Source organism: Phyllopteryx taeniolatus, chromosome 12 (genome assembly GCF_024500385.1).
Source record: "Phyllopteryx taeniolatus isolate TA_2022b chromosome 12, UOR_Ptae_1.2, whole genome shotgun sequence".
Classification (NCBI taxonomy): domain Eukaryota; kingdom Metazoa; phylum Chordata; class Actinopteri; order Syngnathiformes; family Syngnathidae; genus Phyllopteryx; species Phyllopteryx taeniolatus.
The window spans coordinates 8741813-8758484 of record NC_084513.1 but is presented as its reverse complement, the minus strand read 5'-3'; the positions used below and the strand labels follow the sequence as shown (position 1 = coordinate 8758484).

At 39.0% G+C, this 16672-nt stretch overlaps 1 protein-coding gene across 9 annotated transcripts in view; it reads left to right on the top strand.

The window, feature by feature from the left end:
* pcbp3 (poly(rC) binding protein 3) overlaps positions 1–15315 on the top strand; it is a 56203-nt gene extending 40888 nt beyond the window's left edge. For 6 of the 9 annotated variants that reach the window (XM_061792337.1, XM_061792335.1, XM_061792339.1 and 3 more), the window contains 3 exons: positions 4590–4642; positions 5353–5522; positions 8718–9348. In XM_061792337.1, the coding sequence (XP_061648321.1) occupies positions 4590–4642; positions 5353–5522; positions 8718–8772 (278 nt within the window). In that variant the 3' untranslated portion in view covers positions 8773–9348. Of the gene's footprint in view, positions 1–4589; positions 4643–5352; positions 5523–8717; positions 9349–11122 lie in introns of those variants that run through there. The other 3 variants (XM_061792341.1, XM_061792340.1, XR_009791111.1) reach the window with 2 other exon arrangements.
* The last annotated feature ends 1357 nt before the right edge of the window (positions 15316–16672 follow it).

The window sequence follows — 16672 nt, the reverse complement described above, 5'->3', positions numbered from 1 at the left end:
ATGGACACTGACAAAATATATCCGTGATATAATAATGTAATTATTATGACTTGGCAAAGGCGATGCATCTGTCCTTGAGAACACTTTAGGTTATTTCATTCCCATACATGATGAAGGTATAATCATATACTGAATCACTTACAGATTTAAAGTGAACCGTAATGCATCAACATTGATATTTGCCAAACGGTTGGTATCATCTAATGGATGCCTAAATAGCATGTGATGGCAATGATGTAGGAGTTTTATTATCTCAATTTTCCACCCTTACATTATATGACGTGAATTTGGGAAACTTAAACTAAAGAAAGTCCCCATTTGAAAAAAAAAATGATTTAAAAAAAAAAAACATACACTTTTTGTGATACATGTTGTTAGCACATGGCTACACGGTGGGTGTTTAACAAATCGATGAGTGTTTAACACATCTTCCTCACAGTTCAGAGGTTGTGGGTTCAAGTCTGGCCTTCATGTGTTTGCATGTTTTGCCCATGCTTGCGTGGTTTTTCTCCAGGTACTCCGGTTATTCCCACATTCAAAAAACATGCATGTTGGTTAACCGAAGACTAAATTGTCCTTAGGTGGGAATTAATGTGCGTGTGAATGGTTGTTTGTCTGTATTTGTGTATATGTGCCTGCGATTGGCTGGCGACCAGTCCGGGGCATGCCCCGACTCTAACCCGAAGTCAGCTAGGATGGGCTACAGAATACCCGTGACCCTGGTGAGAATGAGCAGTATAGAAAATGGATCGATGGATGGATGTTAGCACATTAAAAAAAAATTCCTTCTGGTACCTTTTCAAGCAGGGGTTCTCAAACCTTTTTCCTTTTTTTTTGTTTTGGTGCTGGGGCGATTTTTCTTAGAACCTCAAACCTTTTCAAATAATACAACAATAATTTATTGGATCACATTTTTTCGGACCGCCAAGCTACAGCTCGCGGACCCCTTGAGATCTGGGAACCCTAGTTTGAGGACCACTGTTCTACAGTCCTGTGGTTTAAATTCCCGTGGATGACTCGCAAATTGAGTCACTGATCGTGTAACAGTTAATACGTTGGTTCAGTGTGGGTTAAATTCCCATTCAGTGGTGGGATGAATGTGTGTGTAAAAGGTAGGTCTCTTTCTGTGCCGTGTGATTGACTGAGGACCAGTCCAGCCTGTAGTCTACTGCCAGCTTTCTCCGACCTTGAACAGGACAAGCAAATGGATGGTCTCGCAAATTTGGTTCAGCTGTGAAACAAAGCATATACAAGTCGGACAGGATTAATAGTTTTAATAGTGAGGTAGCAACAATAAAATTAAGAATAGCAAGCAATACTTACTTTTCAATGCTGCTATGTTTGGACATCATCAACCAAGCCGTTGAAGACAATTCTCTGTCAGCAGCAGCACTGAGCAAACTGTAAGTGGCTTTGAAGAGTAATTTCAATCGATAAACTCAATAGCAGCAACAGAATGTGTTTTTTTTCTTGTGGTATTAACAGATCAAATGTGTGGATTGCAGGCCCACCACTATCCATAAGACTAAACCTAAACTGGGTATACACAAAACACTTTTGATCATCTTAACCGATTGATTTAAATGTGAGAGACTCCACACGACAATGAAAAAAAAAAATACCCAAATTACCAACACATAACACACCTAATATCTCTCCCGACAATTCTGGATCTGTTTCCCCAAATTAGAAGTCTGGTGTAGTACCAAGACTGACTTTTACAAGGCAGCAAGGTGCCACAGGACATCCAGACTGCTGGGAAACACAAAGAAAGAGAAGAAGAAATAGGCCGACAAGAAGAAATTCCTTTGTTTTTGTAGTATGCTGAAAATACTGAAGGGTTTCAGATCAAAAGATGAATATAAGACAAAAGTTCTGAATTCCAGGTTTTATTTCATGGTATTTACATCTATATGTGTTAAAAAAAACTCAGGACAGAGCACCTTTTGTTTGAAGCCGCCCACTTTTCAAATGAGCAAAAGTATTGGAACTGATGGATGTTTATCGTTGCTCAGGTGTTGCCTTTTAGATTGATTGCTTAAACATTAGCTAGTGCTTGTTTTTGGCTTTGGGTTTCACCTGATAAAACTGCATTTTCTGTTAAACAAACATGAAGACCATAGAGCTGTATATGGGAGAAAAGCAAACCATTTTGAAGCTGAGAGAAGAGGGAAAATCAATCAGAGCTATTGCCCAAACATTGGGCATAGCCAGTCCAACAATTTTGGAATGTTCGGAAATAGAAAAAAACTATGGCTCTACAGAGCAACAGACATCGAACAGGTCGGCCAAGGGTATCAACAGCAGTTGATGATAGAAACGTGAGATCTGTGAAGCAACACCCAAAGACAACAGTCAGTGACATCACTGCCAACCTCCACAGGGCAGGGATGAATCTATCACAATCCACTGTTCGAAAAAGACTCTGAGAGAAGAAATATACAGGCCATACCACAAGATGCAAACCACAGATTGGATTTTGCAAAGAAGCACAGAGACAGTATATGTGTACACCTGCACATCTGTACTGGTTAAGGGTTAAATAAATTAGTGGCTGAGTCGACTTGTTGATTTTACCACTGCGCAATAACTGTTCGGGCTTGAAGTCAATCAATCACGTGTTCTGAGTTTATCAGCACGCTCTACTTCCTCCTTCCAGTAGCCACCCCTGATTTACTCAATCACAAAATCACACGCATACACCTTCACTGCCTCACAGACAGTTTGAATTTTTAATCTAGCAATAATCCACTTAGCATGGTTGCTACAATACATTATTGCAATGCTTTCTCTCCTGTGATTTTCTTTTTAAATTTATAGTACAGTAACCAGTAGCGACCCTGCGGTTGTGTTCTCTGAGTTGGTGTTAAAAGTTTACAATTTCCGACTGTCTGTGGGGCAGTGAAGGTGTCTGAATGTGAATGGATGAGTGACTTGAGGGGTGGGCAATTGCACCCATGGATGGCTGGAATGCTAAATCTATGACGGGGAAAGCTTTAATTTGGAGACGGAAGGCAAACAGTTGCGCAGGTAGCGAGTTGAAAACTTCAAAAATATGAATGATGCCATCGCTTAGTCGACGACATCAACTCGGCTGTCATCAGTTAAGCGTCGACTACAAAAAAATCTGAGGTCGTTCAACCCCTAGTACTGTGAATGGCTAAAATAGAAACTACAGTATGCTGTGACCATTGTCAGTTTACCCTTTTAGAATGTATGCATGTGCAAAGTAAAAGTAGACATTAACACAGTCTTTATGTCATTTCTAGGACAATATAAATCCCCTTGTTCCTTTTAGGGTCCTCGCCATCTGAATTCACAAAATACAGTTATTACCCCAATATAGTTATATGTTGACGCAGCACTTCACTGAAGGGCTGCGAGTGTGGGCATAGTGTGCAAGTCTTCTTAAGCAACTCTTTGGACAGTTTCCAAACCGTGTAGAGACACTTTCCCCAAAACAACAGCAGATCCTGGGAGAGAAAACTCCAAAAAACGTAGTCAACATGCCACAGAGGCACAGCACTGTAAAAGCTTCTCTTTTTTTTTTTCTTTGTTATTATTATTATATATTTTTTTGCTAATTTGCAATTAAGGGGGTTTGGGCATGGTCATTTTCATTTATGAAGAAAATGCAGTTTTTGTGAGAACATGCTCTCTGAAGACTTACTTCCTACCGTTTCCTTTGATGTGTTAGGTAAGGTTGTTATTCATGAATGTCTTTCCACATTTAAAAACAGTTCACAGCTGTCGTCAAAATACCCTAAATTACAGCACACTTTACATCCCTTAGCCTGCTTTCAGGAGTGGCTGCATGTTGAGCACAGTCTAAAAAAAGTGCACATAAGGCCCCCCAAAGATAGCATGAACTGTCTTTTCCCTTGCGGAGGCAGTATTTCATTAATAAGACACTGATTTACACTTGTCAATAAGTTTCTGGCACATACAAGGACATACGGTATCACCAAACACAAATGCCCACCCACTCCCGCCAAGTCAACAATTCCACCGAGCAATCAAGTATGTGTCACTTATCAAAGGCTAATGACTAGCTTTACAATGATGAATCTGCATGGCATATACCCGCCAAGTCATGGGCGAAGAAACTCTCTGCGGAAGGAGGTTATCATGTAAATTAAAAACTGTGATTTCACAATTGGAAAAATTCAAAAATGCTTGCTCACTGACATATTTTAGGAAATAGGTAGCTAACAAACGATCACACTGTTTGTTCAATTTCACACTGATGGGTGGCTAGGCACCAGAGCCACAAGCAATTACATACATGCAATTAATAAGTAAATTTTCCATACTATGGACACTTTAAGCAAAGCTACACCCCTCCATTCATGCTTTCAGGAAGTGAAGCACAGGGAAGATTGCGTTGATAATGTTGACATCAAAACAACTACTGTGAGATGTAGGCCTTTCGCAACTTCCTCTCCCTTCAAGTGGTCACAAAGCGAGACCTCCATTATTCCTCAAGATACAAGTATACTCCTACAAATGTTCAGTTATGGCTCAAAAAAAGCTTGACCTTTTCAACTATTGTTTTTTTGTTTTGTTTTTTCTTTGTTTGACCACTTCAGGTTTGGATCCGACTCCCCCGGCCAGCACCCATGAGCTCACCATTCCTAATGATGTGAGGAAGGTTTCTGAAATCTATTTAGTCTAAAGTTCCACTGATGTTCTTTTTGATTTATGACTTTAAGAACATTTACAGTAAACTTGCCTATTTGCGGTTCGCAAGTTATAAATGTACATATTTGTGTTTGTGGAATCTATTGACTATCGGCTGAAATACTTACCTATTCGTGTATTTTTGTGCTCTCTCTGTCATGCCCTAAGATACCACAAGATGGTGCCAAAGCTGTCTAATAGGAAAGTAGTAATTGTTATCAAGGAAGTATTGTTGAAGTGATGAATCTCAACTGAGAGACTCAGATCTTTGTATGTTGGGAAGGAGCTCATTTTAGCCTGGATTATGATTGGACATTATCTTCGCATGTACAAAGTGCATGTACAAGTGCACTTACGGTGCATTTTTTTTTCTAGCTCAAAGCCATTAAGCCATTTATTTTTCAAGTCTAATGTTGTAATATGAGTTTGCATTGATACGTGTGATTAAAATATTAATACAGGCAATCATAAAAAAAATAGGGGCGTCAACTACTTTTTTTGGCATTTCGCGATAGAACTCGGTCCCTATGGCGTTTACTGTACTATACTGTTAAAAACCCTGATTTCATGTCACCTCAAACTATTGGAACTTCACTTGCCTACTTAAAAACAGCCAACTTCCTTGAATGATTCAACTCCAGTGACAATCTAACCTGCCTGCTATTATTCCAGCTCATAGGCTGCATCATTGGACGCCAAGGAACCAAAATCAACGAGATCCGACAAATGTCGGGGGCACAGATCAAGATTGCAAACGCCATCGAAGGCTCATCCGAGCGACAGATCACCATCACCGGGACGCCTGCTAACATCAGCCTCGCCCAGTATCTCATCAATGCCAGGTAACTGCACTATTACTAGCTTAGGCAAATTTGAAAGCTAATACAAACCTAGAAGACAGAGGTGTCCAAAGTATGGCCTGGGGAGGGGCACTTGTGGCCCGCTGCATATTTTTATTGGCCCGCCGCATACTCTAATAATAAATTTAAACATGACCCACATCAAAAGGTTTTAGAACAAACATTTAAAATGTTGAGAGACAGCACACCATTATTTATGTATTTATTTATTTAATTTACAACACACTGTTTCACTTAAAAATAAACAATACAACAAAGGTTCAATCATACAAGATGTCATGTTTTACTTATATTGTTTAAATACACTAAAATAATAGTTTAAAAGATTATAATGAATGAAAAGTTAAATAAAAATTTGTCAGATGATTTCTTTTTTTATTTAAAGTTGTAACATTTTTGTGTTACCGGATATCACATTTTCAATCTGAAATTTAGGTTTTTAATGACATTTGATTTAAGATTGTAACACATTTTGAATGTACTGTAAGATACTGCATGTGGAACGGTGGTCGACTGGTGAGGACATCTGCCTCACAGTTCTGAGGACCAGGGGTCAAATCCCGGCCCCGCTTGTGTGGAGTGTGCATGTACTCCCCGTGCATGCATGGGTTTTCTCCAGGTACTCGGGTTTCCTCCGACATCCCAAAAACATGCATGGTACAACCCAATTCCAATGAAGTTGGGACGTTGTGTTAAACAAATAAAAACAGAATACAGTGATTTGCAAATTATGTTCAACCTATATTTAATTGAATACACTACAAAGACAAGATATTTAATGTTCAAACTGATAAACTTTATTGTTTTTAGCAAATAATCATTAACTTAGAATTTTATGGCTGCAACACGTTCCGAAAAAGCTGGGACAGGTGGCAAAAAAGACTGAGAAAGTTGAGAAATGCTCATCAAACACCTGTATGGAACATCCCACAGGTGAACAGATTAATTGGGAACACGTGGGTGCCATGATTGGGTATTAAAAGAGCTTCCCTGAATTGCTCAGTCATTCACAAGCAAAGATGGGGCGAGGTTCACCTCTTTGTAAACACGGGTGTGAGAAAATAGTCAAACAGTTTAAGGACAATGTTCCTCAACGTACAATTGCAAGGAATTTAGGAAATTCATCATCTATGGTCCAGAATATCATCAAAAGGTTCAGTGAGTCTGGAGAAATCACTGCATGTAAGCGGCAAGGCCGAAAACCCTCAGGCAGAAACTGCATCAAAAACCGACATCAATGTGTAAAGGGTATCACTACATGGGCTCAGGATCACTTCAGAAAGACTGTAACAGACTGTTATGGACGCAAAGTTCGAAAACCAGCATCTGTGATTGTATGGGGTTGCATTAGTGCCAATGGCATGGGTAACCATTAATGCTGAAAGGTACATACAAGTTTAGGAGGAACATATGCTGCCATCCAAGCAACGTCTTTTTCATGGACGCCCCTGCTTATTTCAGCAAGACAATGCCAAACCACATTCTGCACGTGTTACAACAGTGTGGCTTCGAAGTAAAAGAGTGCGGGTACTCGACTGGCCTGCCTGCAGTCCAGACCTGTCTCCCATTGAAAATGTGTGGCACATTATAAAGCGTAAAATACGACAACCGAGACCCCGGACTGTTGAACAGCTGAAGCTTTACATCAAGCAAGAATTGGAAAGAATTCCACCTACAAAGCTTCAAGAATTTGTGTCCTCAGTTCTGAAATGTTTATTGAATGTTGTTAAAAGAAAAGGTGATGTAACGCAGTCGGAAACATGATCCTGTCCCAGCTTTTTTGGAACGTGTCGCAGCCATAAAATTCGAAGTTAATGATTATTTGCTAAAAACAATCAAGTTGATCAGTTTGAACATTAAATATCTTGTCTTTGTAGTGTATTCAATTAAATATAGGTCGAACATGATTTGCAAATCATTGTATTCTGTTTTTATTTATGTTTAACACAATGTCCCAACTTCACTGGAATTGTGGTTGTAGGTTAATTGAAGACTCTAAATTCCCCGTAGGTGTGAATGTGAGTGCAAATGGTTGTTTGTGTATGTGTCCTGCGATTGGCTGGCGACCAGTTCAGGGTTTACCCCGCCTCTCGCCTGAAGATAGCTGGGATAGGCTCAGCACATCCGCGACCCTAGTGAGGATAAGCGGTACAGAAAATGGATGGATGGATGGATGTAAGATATTGCCTTTTTATTTAAAAAAAATTAAAAATGTAAACAAAGCATAATAAAAATGTCATGCTTTTTAATATTGTAAATTGAATGTTGCAAAATATCATGCAATTTTTTATCTTTTTTTTTTTTTTTTATATCACAGTAATACTAAAACTGTTTTGCCATGTCACCGGTACCACCAAACTGTAATTTAGACTTTTTTTTTCTTCTTCTAAGTTTAACTGCTTAACATGTGTTGACCTACAATATATTTAATTGGTTTTAGCGGTTTCATTAACACAGGGTGAAGTAACTCCCATCTTCCTTCTATTTATCTATGGACGTCCCTGCTACAAGACATTATCAGGCTTAATAAACTACTGCGAATTTTGATTGTCTAAGCATCTTGTTTTTTGGTTTAGTTTTACTGTTCTGCCCATTTATACACATTATGTCTCAGGAAACACTGGTATTTGGCAGCTATCCGATACATTGTCTGGACTTAATCGAGTAGAGAAGTGGATTGTGAATAAATAAAATCACCAACAAATGCAAGTTTGCCACATTTTATGGCCCCTGTATCTCAGCAGTCCCAAAACACTGTATACAAAAGTTCCAAATAAAACTCAATTCAAAAGGTTTATTGCTATTCACATGACTTTTTTCTCACCATCTCGCCTGCAAATCAACAAACACAATCTACGTGATGTTTCCAGCTTTGACAAATCCAAAATCTACTGATTAGACACGATCGCCATTAAATGCAGGGAAACCCTTGTATCCACAAGTACGACTTTATGTGACTTCTAAGGGTGAAATCAAATAACAAGCTAAGCAGAATTTAATAGCGCTTGCTTTCCTTAAAATATATAGTGTAATGGTTTCAGAATTTTTTTTTTCCTCTTGTATTTTACTGTTTGTATGGACTGTTCTTGAAAAGCACCTAGATTGTTTAGAAAGGTGCTATAAAACAGGTATTATTATTATTATTATTATTATTATTTCCTATAACTCCAACGGCAGGTTCAGGGACGTGGCCGCCATGTGGAATGACCCCTCGGCAATGACTACATCCTGAAGTGGCCTTCCAAAAACTGGCTGTGATTTCAGACAACTCACAACAATAATCAGTGTATTACCCCACGGATTTACTTACGTTTGCATTGTCATATAAAGCCTGTAAGAAACTTTTGTATTTGTATTTTAATTGCTGTTATTATATAGAAAGTGTATCACTAAGGGAACATCTTTGATATTTTGTGAAACATTTGTTTTTATTTATTCATGTAAATCACCCTCAGCTGATAAACTAAACTAAATTAATCTTGGTATCTGTTTGGAAAATTCAAATAGTTTTTTTTTATTTCTATGTATGACCTATTGCTGTGACTTGTGCGTTTGTTCGTGTCTAACATGTTTCATCATTAAAATTCAGTTTAAGAGCAACCAATCAAAACAAAAGAACAAAACAAACAATATGAATTGCTATAGTTAAGTATGTATACAGTATATATATATATCTATATATATATATATATAAATACAGTGTGTGTGTCTGTATATATAAATCGTCCTATTTTTTTGCTTTCTCAGGAACAGCAATAATGACCCGGAGCACATCTAATTATTCAAAGCAGAGCATAAGTTAGCATATTTCCACAAAATATCTATTTACTATTGTTTTCCTTTATATATATATATATATATATATATATATATATATATAAATTGTTACAGCAATATATATATATATATATAAAACACATTCAGAACTTTGTAGCCTGCATGGACAAAGTTTGAGTTTACCATTGCATGCTTACATCCCCATCTTTTGGGGATTTTTTTGTAATACAGTAAGCTGACTGGGTAGCTGTGTCCCTCATGTTATGTAGGTCATATTGACCTAATTTAAAGGTCCCATATTTTGGCTATGTAGACCTCCATAGAGTGACTCTCTAACATAGACTTAGAATAAAAGTGTTAATTTCATTAAAAAAAAAAACACCTTGATTTTGTCATGCAATTGTCCAGAAAACGCCCCTCTGAAAGCTACTTCTATTTGACCCAGTTTTGTCTCTGCTTTTTCCATATTTGGCTAAGACCACGCCCTTTCCTCTAATTGGTAGCCTTTGTGTAGAAGACCCACTTTTTTTTATGTTGCCAGGGCTGGCTTGGGAGCAGAGAGTTAGACAGAGATCTTCGCTAGTGATGTAGATAAGCTTGAGAAATTTGAATGACCTGATTTCAGGCGAGCAAGCCAGAGGGGTAGCAAGCTGGTAGTCTAGTGAGACAGCGGGTCGTCCAACTCATCACTGCCTCGCTCCGTCCGCCGTCCGCACAACACAGACACTGTAGCCCAAATAACACATAACACCTCATGGAACATGCATTGTTTGGGTTGTAGGTATAACTTGCTAGCAAACTGCATGCTGTAATGTTAAAAATAAGTTATTTTTGAATTTTGCGCTGGACAGCCACTGATGGAAAGAAGGAGCTCAGTACTTATGTAGTGGGGGAGGGCCGACTCCCGACTGGTTAGAGTGTCAGCCTCACAGTTCTGAGGACCCGGGTTCAATCCCCGGTCCCGCCTGTGTGGAGTTTGCATGTTCTCCCTGTGCCTGCGTGGGTTTTCTCCGGGCACTCCGGTTTCCTCCCACATCCCAAAAACATGCATTAATTGGAGACTCTTAATTGCCCGTAGGCATGACTGTGAGTGTGAATGGTTGTTTGTTTCTATGTGCCCTGTGATTGGCTGGCAACCAGTTCAGGGTGTACCCCGCCTCCTGCCCGATGACAGCTGGGATAGGCTCCAGCACGCCCCGCGACCCTAGTGAGGAGAAGCCGCTCAGAAAATGGATGGATGGATGGGAGGGCCGACTCACGCCAGAAAATGTTCGGACCTCTGCTTTGTTTTAGCCACACCCCAAAAATCCGGACAATGGTGAAGAAGAGTTTAATGCAATATCTCAAAAAGTCAGGAATACATTGTTCTCAGTTTTTGCAAATTTCCATCACTTATCTTCAAACATATTTAATGCATTTAAAAATCAGAAATCAGTTAAATCACTCAATAGCAATCAATAGCAATTTAGCAAAGTTTCAAAACCAGTGCTTATGTTTAAAAAAAAAACTCAATGTCAATGGAATTAGCACCATTGAAGCACAATCTAAGAAAAGTAATGCACTGTGTTTTTTTTTTTTTTCATGTTTCTGACACTTTTAACATGTCCCGGGTCAAATTGACTCAGGAACGTTATTGCTGTTCTCAAGAAATGAATGTAACAGGAGGATTTAAAAAAAGAGCAGAGAGGGGTTGTGAAAAAAAGATTAAGCACATAACAAGCTGCTGTGGTATAATTTCTCCTCCTCCAATGCACACATTCTTTCACTCCTTTTATGTTTATTTTTTTTCTTTTGTACTGTTCTAGGTTGACATCTGAAGTCACCGGAATGGCCACACTCTAATTTCTACCCATCTTCCCTCTGTGCATCACATGGCATACCTTGAGATAATGTTACTGTACCGTGTTGATTTACTACTCTGTGTTAGATCGTCTTGATATTTAAGTGATGTCAACATTTGCTGTAAATACAGTATGCAATTATTCACCCCTATCTGCAATCACTTTTGTTTGGTCCTTGAAACTGTTTTGTTTTGTAATTTACTTTCCTTATATAACTTTCGTAATAACCAACTACATTTTAGAAGTTCTATTCAGACTTTTTTTGTTCTGGGTTTGCAATTGAAAAAAATATTTTTACTGGATTCACTGTATATATTATAATTTGAAAAAGAAAACAAAGCATAGGGATTGTTCTTTTTTGGTTTGTTTGTTTTACCTTTTCTATTTAGTTTTGCAAACTTTAAAATGGGTCTGTTTGACCCGCAACATAACATGAGGGTTAAATGACACCTGTCAAGTGGAGACAGAACTCTAAATGCATGCCAACAAAGAATTTGTTCACCCAATAACACAAAACACTGAGTCATGTTACTAATGTTGAAATAGACGTACATGAGAAACTGCAAAGACAAGGGCTGGTGTACATACAGTACAACATTTAGAGAATTAGTTCTGGTGTCAAAAGACAAGATGGCTGGAAGCAAGCAACAGTCATCTGTGTTTTTATATATTTTCTTAATTAAGTATTTGACAGGCGGCAGCATGGTTGATGATTGGTTAGCACATCTGGCTCACAGTTCTGAGGACCCAAGTTCAAATCTGGCCCCACCTGTGTGGAGTTTGCATGTTCTCCCCGAGCCTCCGGTGTCCTCCCACATCCCAAAACCATGCGTGGTAGGTGGATTGAAAACTTGAAATTGTCCGTAAGTATGAGTGTGAGTGCGAATGGTTGTTTGTTTATATGTGCCCTGCGATTGGCTGGCAACCAGTTCAGGGTGTATCCCGCCTCTTGCCCGGAGTTTTCTGGGATAGGCTCCAGCACTCCAGCGCCCCGTGTGAGGATAAGCGGTATGGAAGATGGATGGATAGATGGATAGTATTTGACAAGCCATTCAAGAATAAAAAATAAAATACCAGTTGACGCAAGCCTATGACACGTCTTCTATACAAGACTACTGTGGAAAAAAAAAATATTTCTAACTAGTTTATTTTTAACAAATTCAAGTGAATATACTGTAGATCGAATAAAAGACTGACATAACATATCTAGTATGTGCTGACTCCATGAGTGGCTGAAAAATACAGGTATATACAAACATGCCTATAGGTTTAAATCCATATTTGGGACTAGACGATTAAACAGAACACGAACAATTAATCGGATTGAGGTTATGTTTCACACAGTTGTTATTGCTACTTTTTAGAAATCTTTTTAAATCCCTGAGGCTGGATTTACAATGCAGGTCCAAGTGCCCAATTCCAACTTTATGTCTACTGTGTATACAGTTTTTAAATACACTTTGTATACTGTATAAATATCAAGTGACACTTTTACGATATGAACGTGTTTACAGTCATACGACTCACAAAATAACCTGCATGCTCAGATCCCTAAATTTCACGTAAATAGCTCCACAAGCATCAACCCCGGGCAGCAACAAGGCAGAAGTAAAGAATAATACATAAATTATAAAAATATTTAACATTATATACTGTTTCGCTGACCTGGACTAACCTAGAATGACCATTACTGGAAAATATTTTCCTTATTTATTGCTCACTGTATCTATAATGTTGCATAGTAGTCCATGCTTTTTCTGTTGTTCAGATTTACACAAGGTGATTTTTTTTTTGGGCATACACGGGTGTATTAACGTCACCGATTGAAGAGGTTTATCCGATTTGTGCATTTACTGTATGTTGCAGCCGCATTGGCAGACATCTGATAACAATCAAATTGGTGTCATACACATTATGAGCCAGCCTGATTCAAATCTGAAGATCACTGGCGTTTTTTTCATGACGCATATCCCAACTGTGCCACTTGAGAGAACAAAAATAAATAAATCAGAATCAGGTCACTTGTACCATACAGTGTAAATTCAGTCTTATACGCCAAGAGATTATATTATTGCAATGATGTAAAGGCCTGTGGCTTTGTCACTGCACTTTTGGCTCAAGTAATTTGTAGGTTATTTGTCATTTTCTCACCTCAAACCCATAGGGGGCTGCATGTAGCATAACAGGAAGTTTCTATTGTAAATTCCTCCTTTCGCTTCAAAAATACTAAACTGCTCTCTGTGTGCGTTAAGGATGAGACTGCAATCAGCAGTGAATTTAAGCTAAAATTACAAAGGAAGTGACCGTGTTACAGGCGAGATGCAATTAAATGTAGCAGTACGTGTCTCTCAAAAGCGAGTGGTGTGTGATAATCTTTTGTCTGGGTAATTATCTTTGACTGACAGAGCGAATGGTAAAGGTGCTGAAGGAACACCTTGGTAACCTTTGTCCCTTTTACACCCACTGCCATCAGGTCAAGATCTCTGGGGACATGTAGAATAGAATAGAAGGGAGATACAGTACAATGGGTAGCTTTCACTCTACATTAACCCAGCCATAAATTGCACCTTTACAATGTTTTGTGAGGATCGTGTTTCAAAGTTCAAGTAAACCTGTGAAATGCACACAGGTACGGTGTACATTTTAGGACATCATGGCCAGGTTTCAGATGTGACACTGTCAAGTTGCTTTTAGTTCACCTTAACCCTACAGCAGCATGTATAAGCTTAAACGTAACCAGGTGCCATGAATGTCTTTGTTTGTTCATGAAATTGCACCATTGACTGGCAAAACATCAACCATACTATCAACATGGCCTTAGAAAAAATGCTTCCTTAGAGGAACAGCTTCAATCGCTAAATATGTTAGACATCCAGTTAGATGGCAGACAGGTCATGATTGTGGCGGAAAGGCCTTAGGCTGGAAGCAAAGACTCTCGAGCAAGCGGGTTAGGACAGTGATTTCCAACCTTTATGGAGCAAAGGCATATATTTTACAATTAGAAAATCTTACGGCACACCAACAAACAAAAATGTCACAAAAAGTAGATGCACAGTAATTACTGTATGGAATTCCTGCCATCTAATAGAAGAGCATTTATTTGTTCTGTCTGCCTCGCTGGCATATATAGAGGAACAAAGATACATTATTTCTTGTAAATGAATAATTTTTTGAACAGTTAAGTAAAATTTTATAATTTCCCTGAAGATCGCTCATGGCACACTAATGTGCCATGGCACACTGGTTGGAAATCACTGGGTTAGGAGGAATCCGGTGCAGAGTACAGGCAGGCAGGGAACCGGTTCCAAACCGGGAGTGCCAGATGTGAGTGGGTAACAAAATGGGAATAGAAGATTTACTGGTCAGAACATATAGTCACAATACAAACTATTATTGGGATTATAAAGTGACTGGATGCAACGAATTTAACAAAAGCTGTTGTTTAACTCTGGCAACATGGTGAAGTCCAAAGCCAGTTTAAGAGCAGGCGGCTACTAATTATTAGGATAATGTGCAGCAGCTGGTTGACTCCAACACGCCTTTGTCCAAACTTGCAATCAATTTGTCAATCTCAAACTCTCTCTCAATCTTTCAATCTCAAACTCTTTCAATTGTTTGAACTCAAACTCTCTCTCTCGCTCTCTCTCTCTTTCCCCCCTTTCTCTCTTTAGTTATCTCTCACTCTCTGACTTTCTCTTGCTCTTTCAGAATGACAGGGGAAAGGGCCAGAGGTCAGGTTGCAGAGACAGCAGACCTGACAAAATACTTCTGTAGGAGTAAGCCCTAATCTTAACCCTAACCCTCAATTCCATAAACATTCAAAATCTATTGTTGACACCTGGTGATTGTAAAGCTGATGTCTGATACCAGTTGCTTGGCAGATGTGCTCCTGAGATCTGTTGTATTTTTTTCCATCTTACAACTCAGGGTGTCCCAAAATGTGCACCGTACACAGGTCGTCTTGACACTTTATTCAGTGTGACCAGTTTGCAAAGATCTCTGTTGCCTTTGCTCATGCTTTCATGTATGCCAAGGTTGATTGCGAAAATGTGTCATATGATCATGTTTTTTAACATCTGTGTGGATGTCTATTTATTGAGGTTGACATTGGATTGTTTTGTAAACAGAGAATAAAGTTTGAGTCCATTTTTCCTTGACTTTGCTCTTGCTTATATTCTTTCTGATGTTTAGACTACAAGAAAAAAATTGATGAAAAGGATGCCTTCTAAATCACAAGTGAAACTTATTGTATACAGATACTTAGTATTACCCTACAAAACGGATAGTTTTGTACAGACGACAACGTTGTAAAAATGATTCCAGTTCACAGAGTGGACTCAGAAGAAAGGGCTAAATGGGTGTAACATATGGACTGACTAATGGGTTTAACATATGGACTGGCTTTGGCGACATCTTGTCACATCTTAGGGTGTTACAAAAAATGAGAACAAAATTATGTCTGGAAGCTATAAATAGTTGAGGATACAGTCGGTTGCACAGGGAGAAAAAAAGGTGAATTTGACCATAGCAAACCATAAATTGTATATTTTCTATGCTAAATGGAACATGAATGTGTCAAAGTGTGACTGGGGCTGCAATTTGTATTTCAGACCCTAAGGACTATATCTGACACCATATAGTTTGTGTCCATGGAAACTGGAAATTGGCTTCCACCAATGGAGGACATCCCTAATGTAACAACAATTGACATGCCAACAATCAATAGTGAAAATCTCACAATGATTTGTTCATACGCTGTTGGTGAACAACCAGCCATCCATTTTCGATAGCGTTTGTCCTTATTAGGGTTGCGTGTGAGTCAGCTGACTTTAGGGCGAGAGACGGAGTAGACCCCGGACTGGTCGCCAAACAATCGTAGGGCACATACAGACAAACACCATTCAACTCACATTCACACCAATGGACAATTTAGAGTCTTCAGTCAACCCAGGAAAAACCACATTAAGCATGGGGAGAATATGCAAACCCAACACATGGTAGGAACTGTGAACTGCGAGGCACACATCCTTACCATTAGGTCACCGCGTGTTTACCGCGCTGCCCCATTGGTGGACATCATAGTGCCAATATGTTTATGCAGCCTCTGAGCATAACCAGCTGGTCATACATCAGTGAGTGATCTCCCCTGGCTCTCCACTCTTGAGTTGGACGAATGTGTTTGTCTGTTTGGCGCCGTTCGTCGTCGTCCCGCGGGTAGGGACCAGTTAAATGTCTTCTCAAACTGTGTATAATAGAAATAAATGGGGATCATTAGAAACACTTCACAGGGATGTTAATCACGTGACAAATGTGGAATAATACCAGATTATTTCATATGGTAAACCTCATAACGACACCAACAGCAGATTTAACATTACCAATCACTGGCCTGATTTAAGAGAATTGCTTGATGTCGTCGGCTCATAAAATGATTGGTGGCAAATGCGTTGTGTCTTGTGCCAACCTAACAAAATTGACCTTGTGGTGTTCAATAATCCACCTTCTAATCTGAAA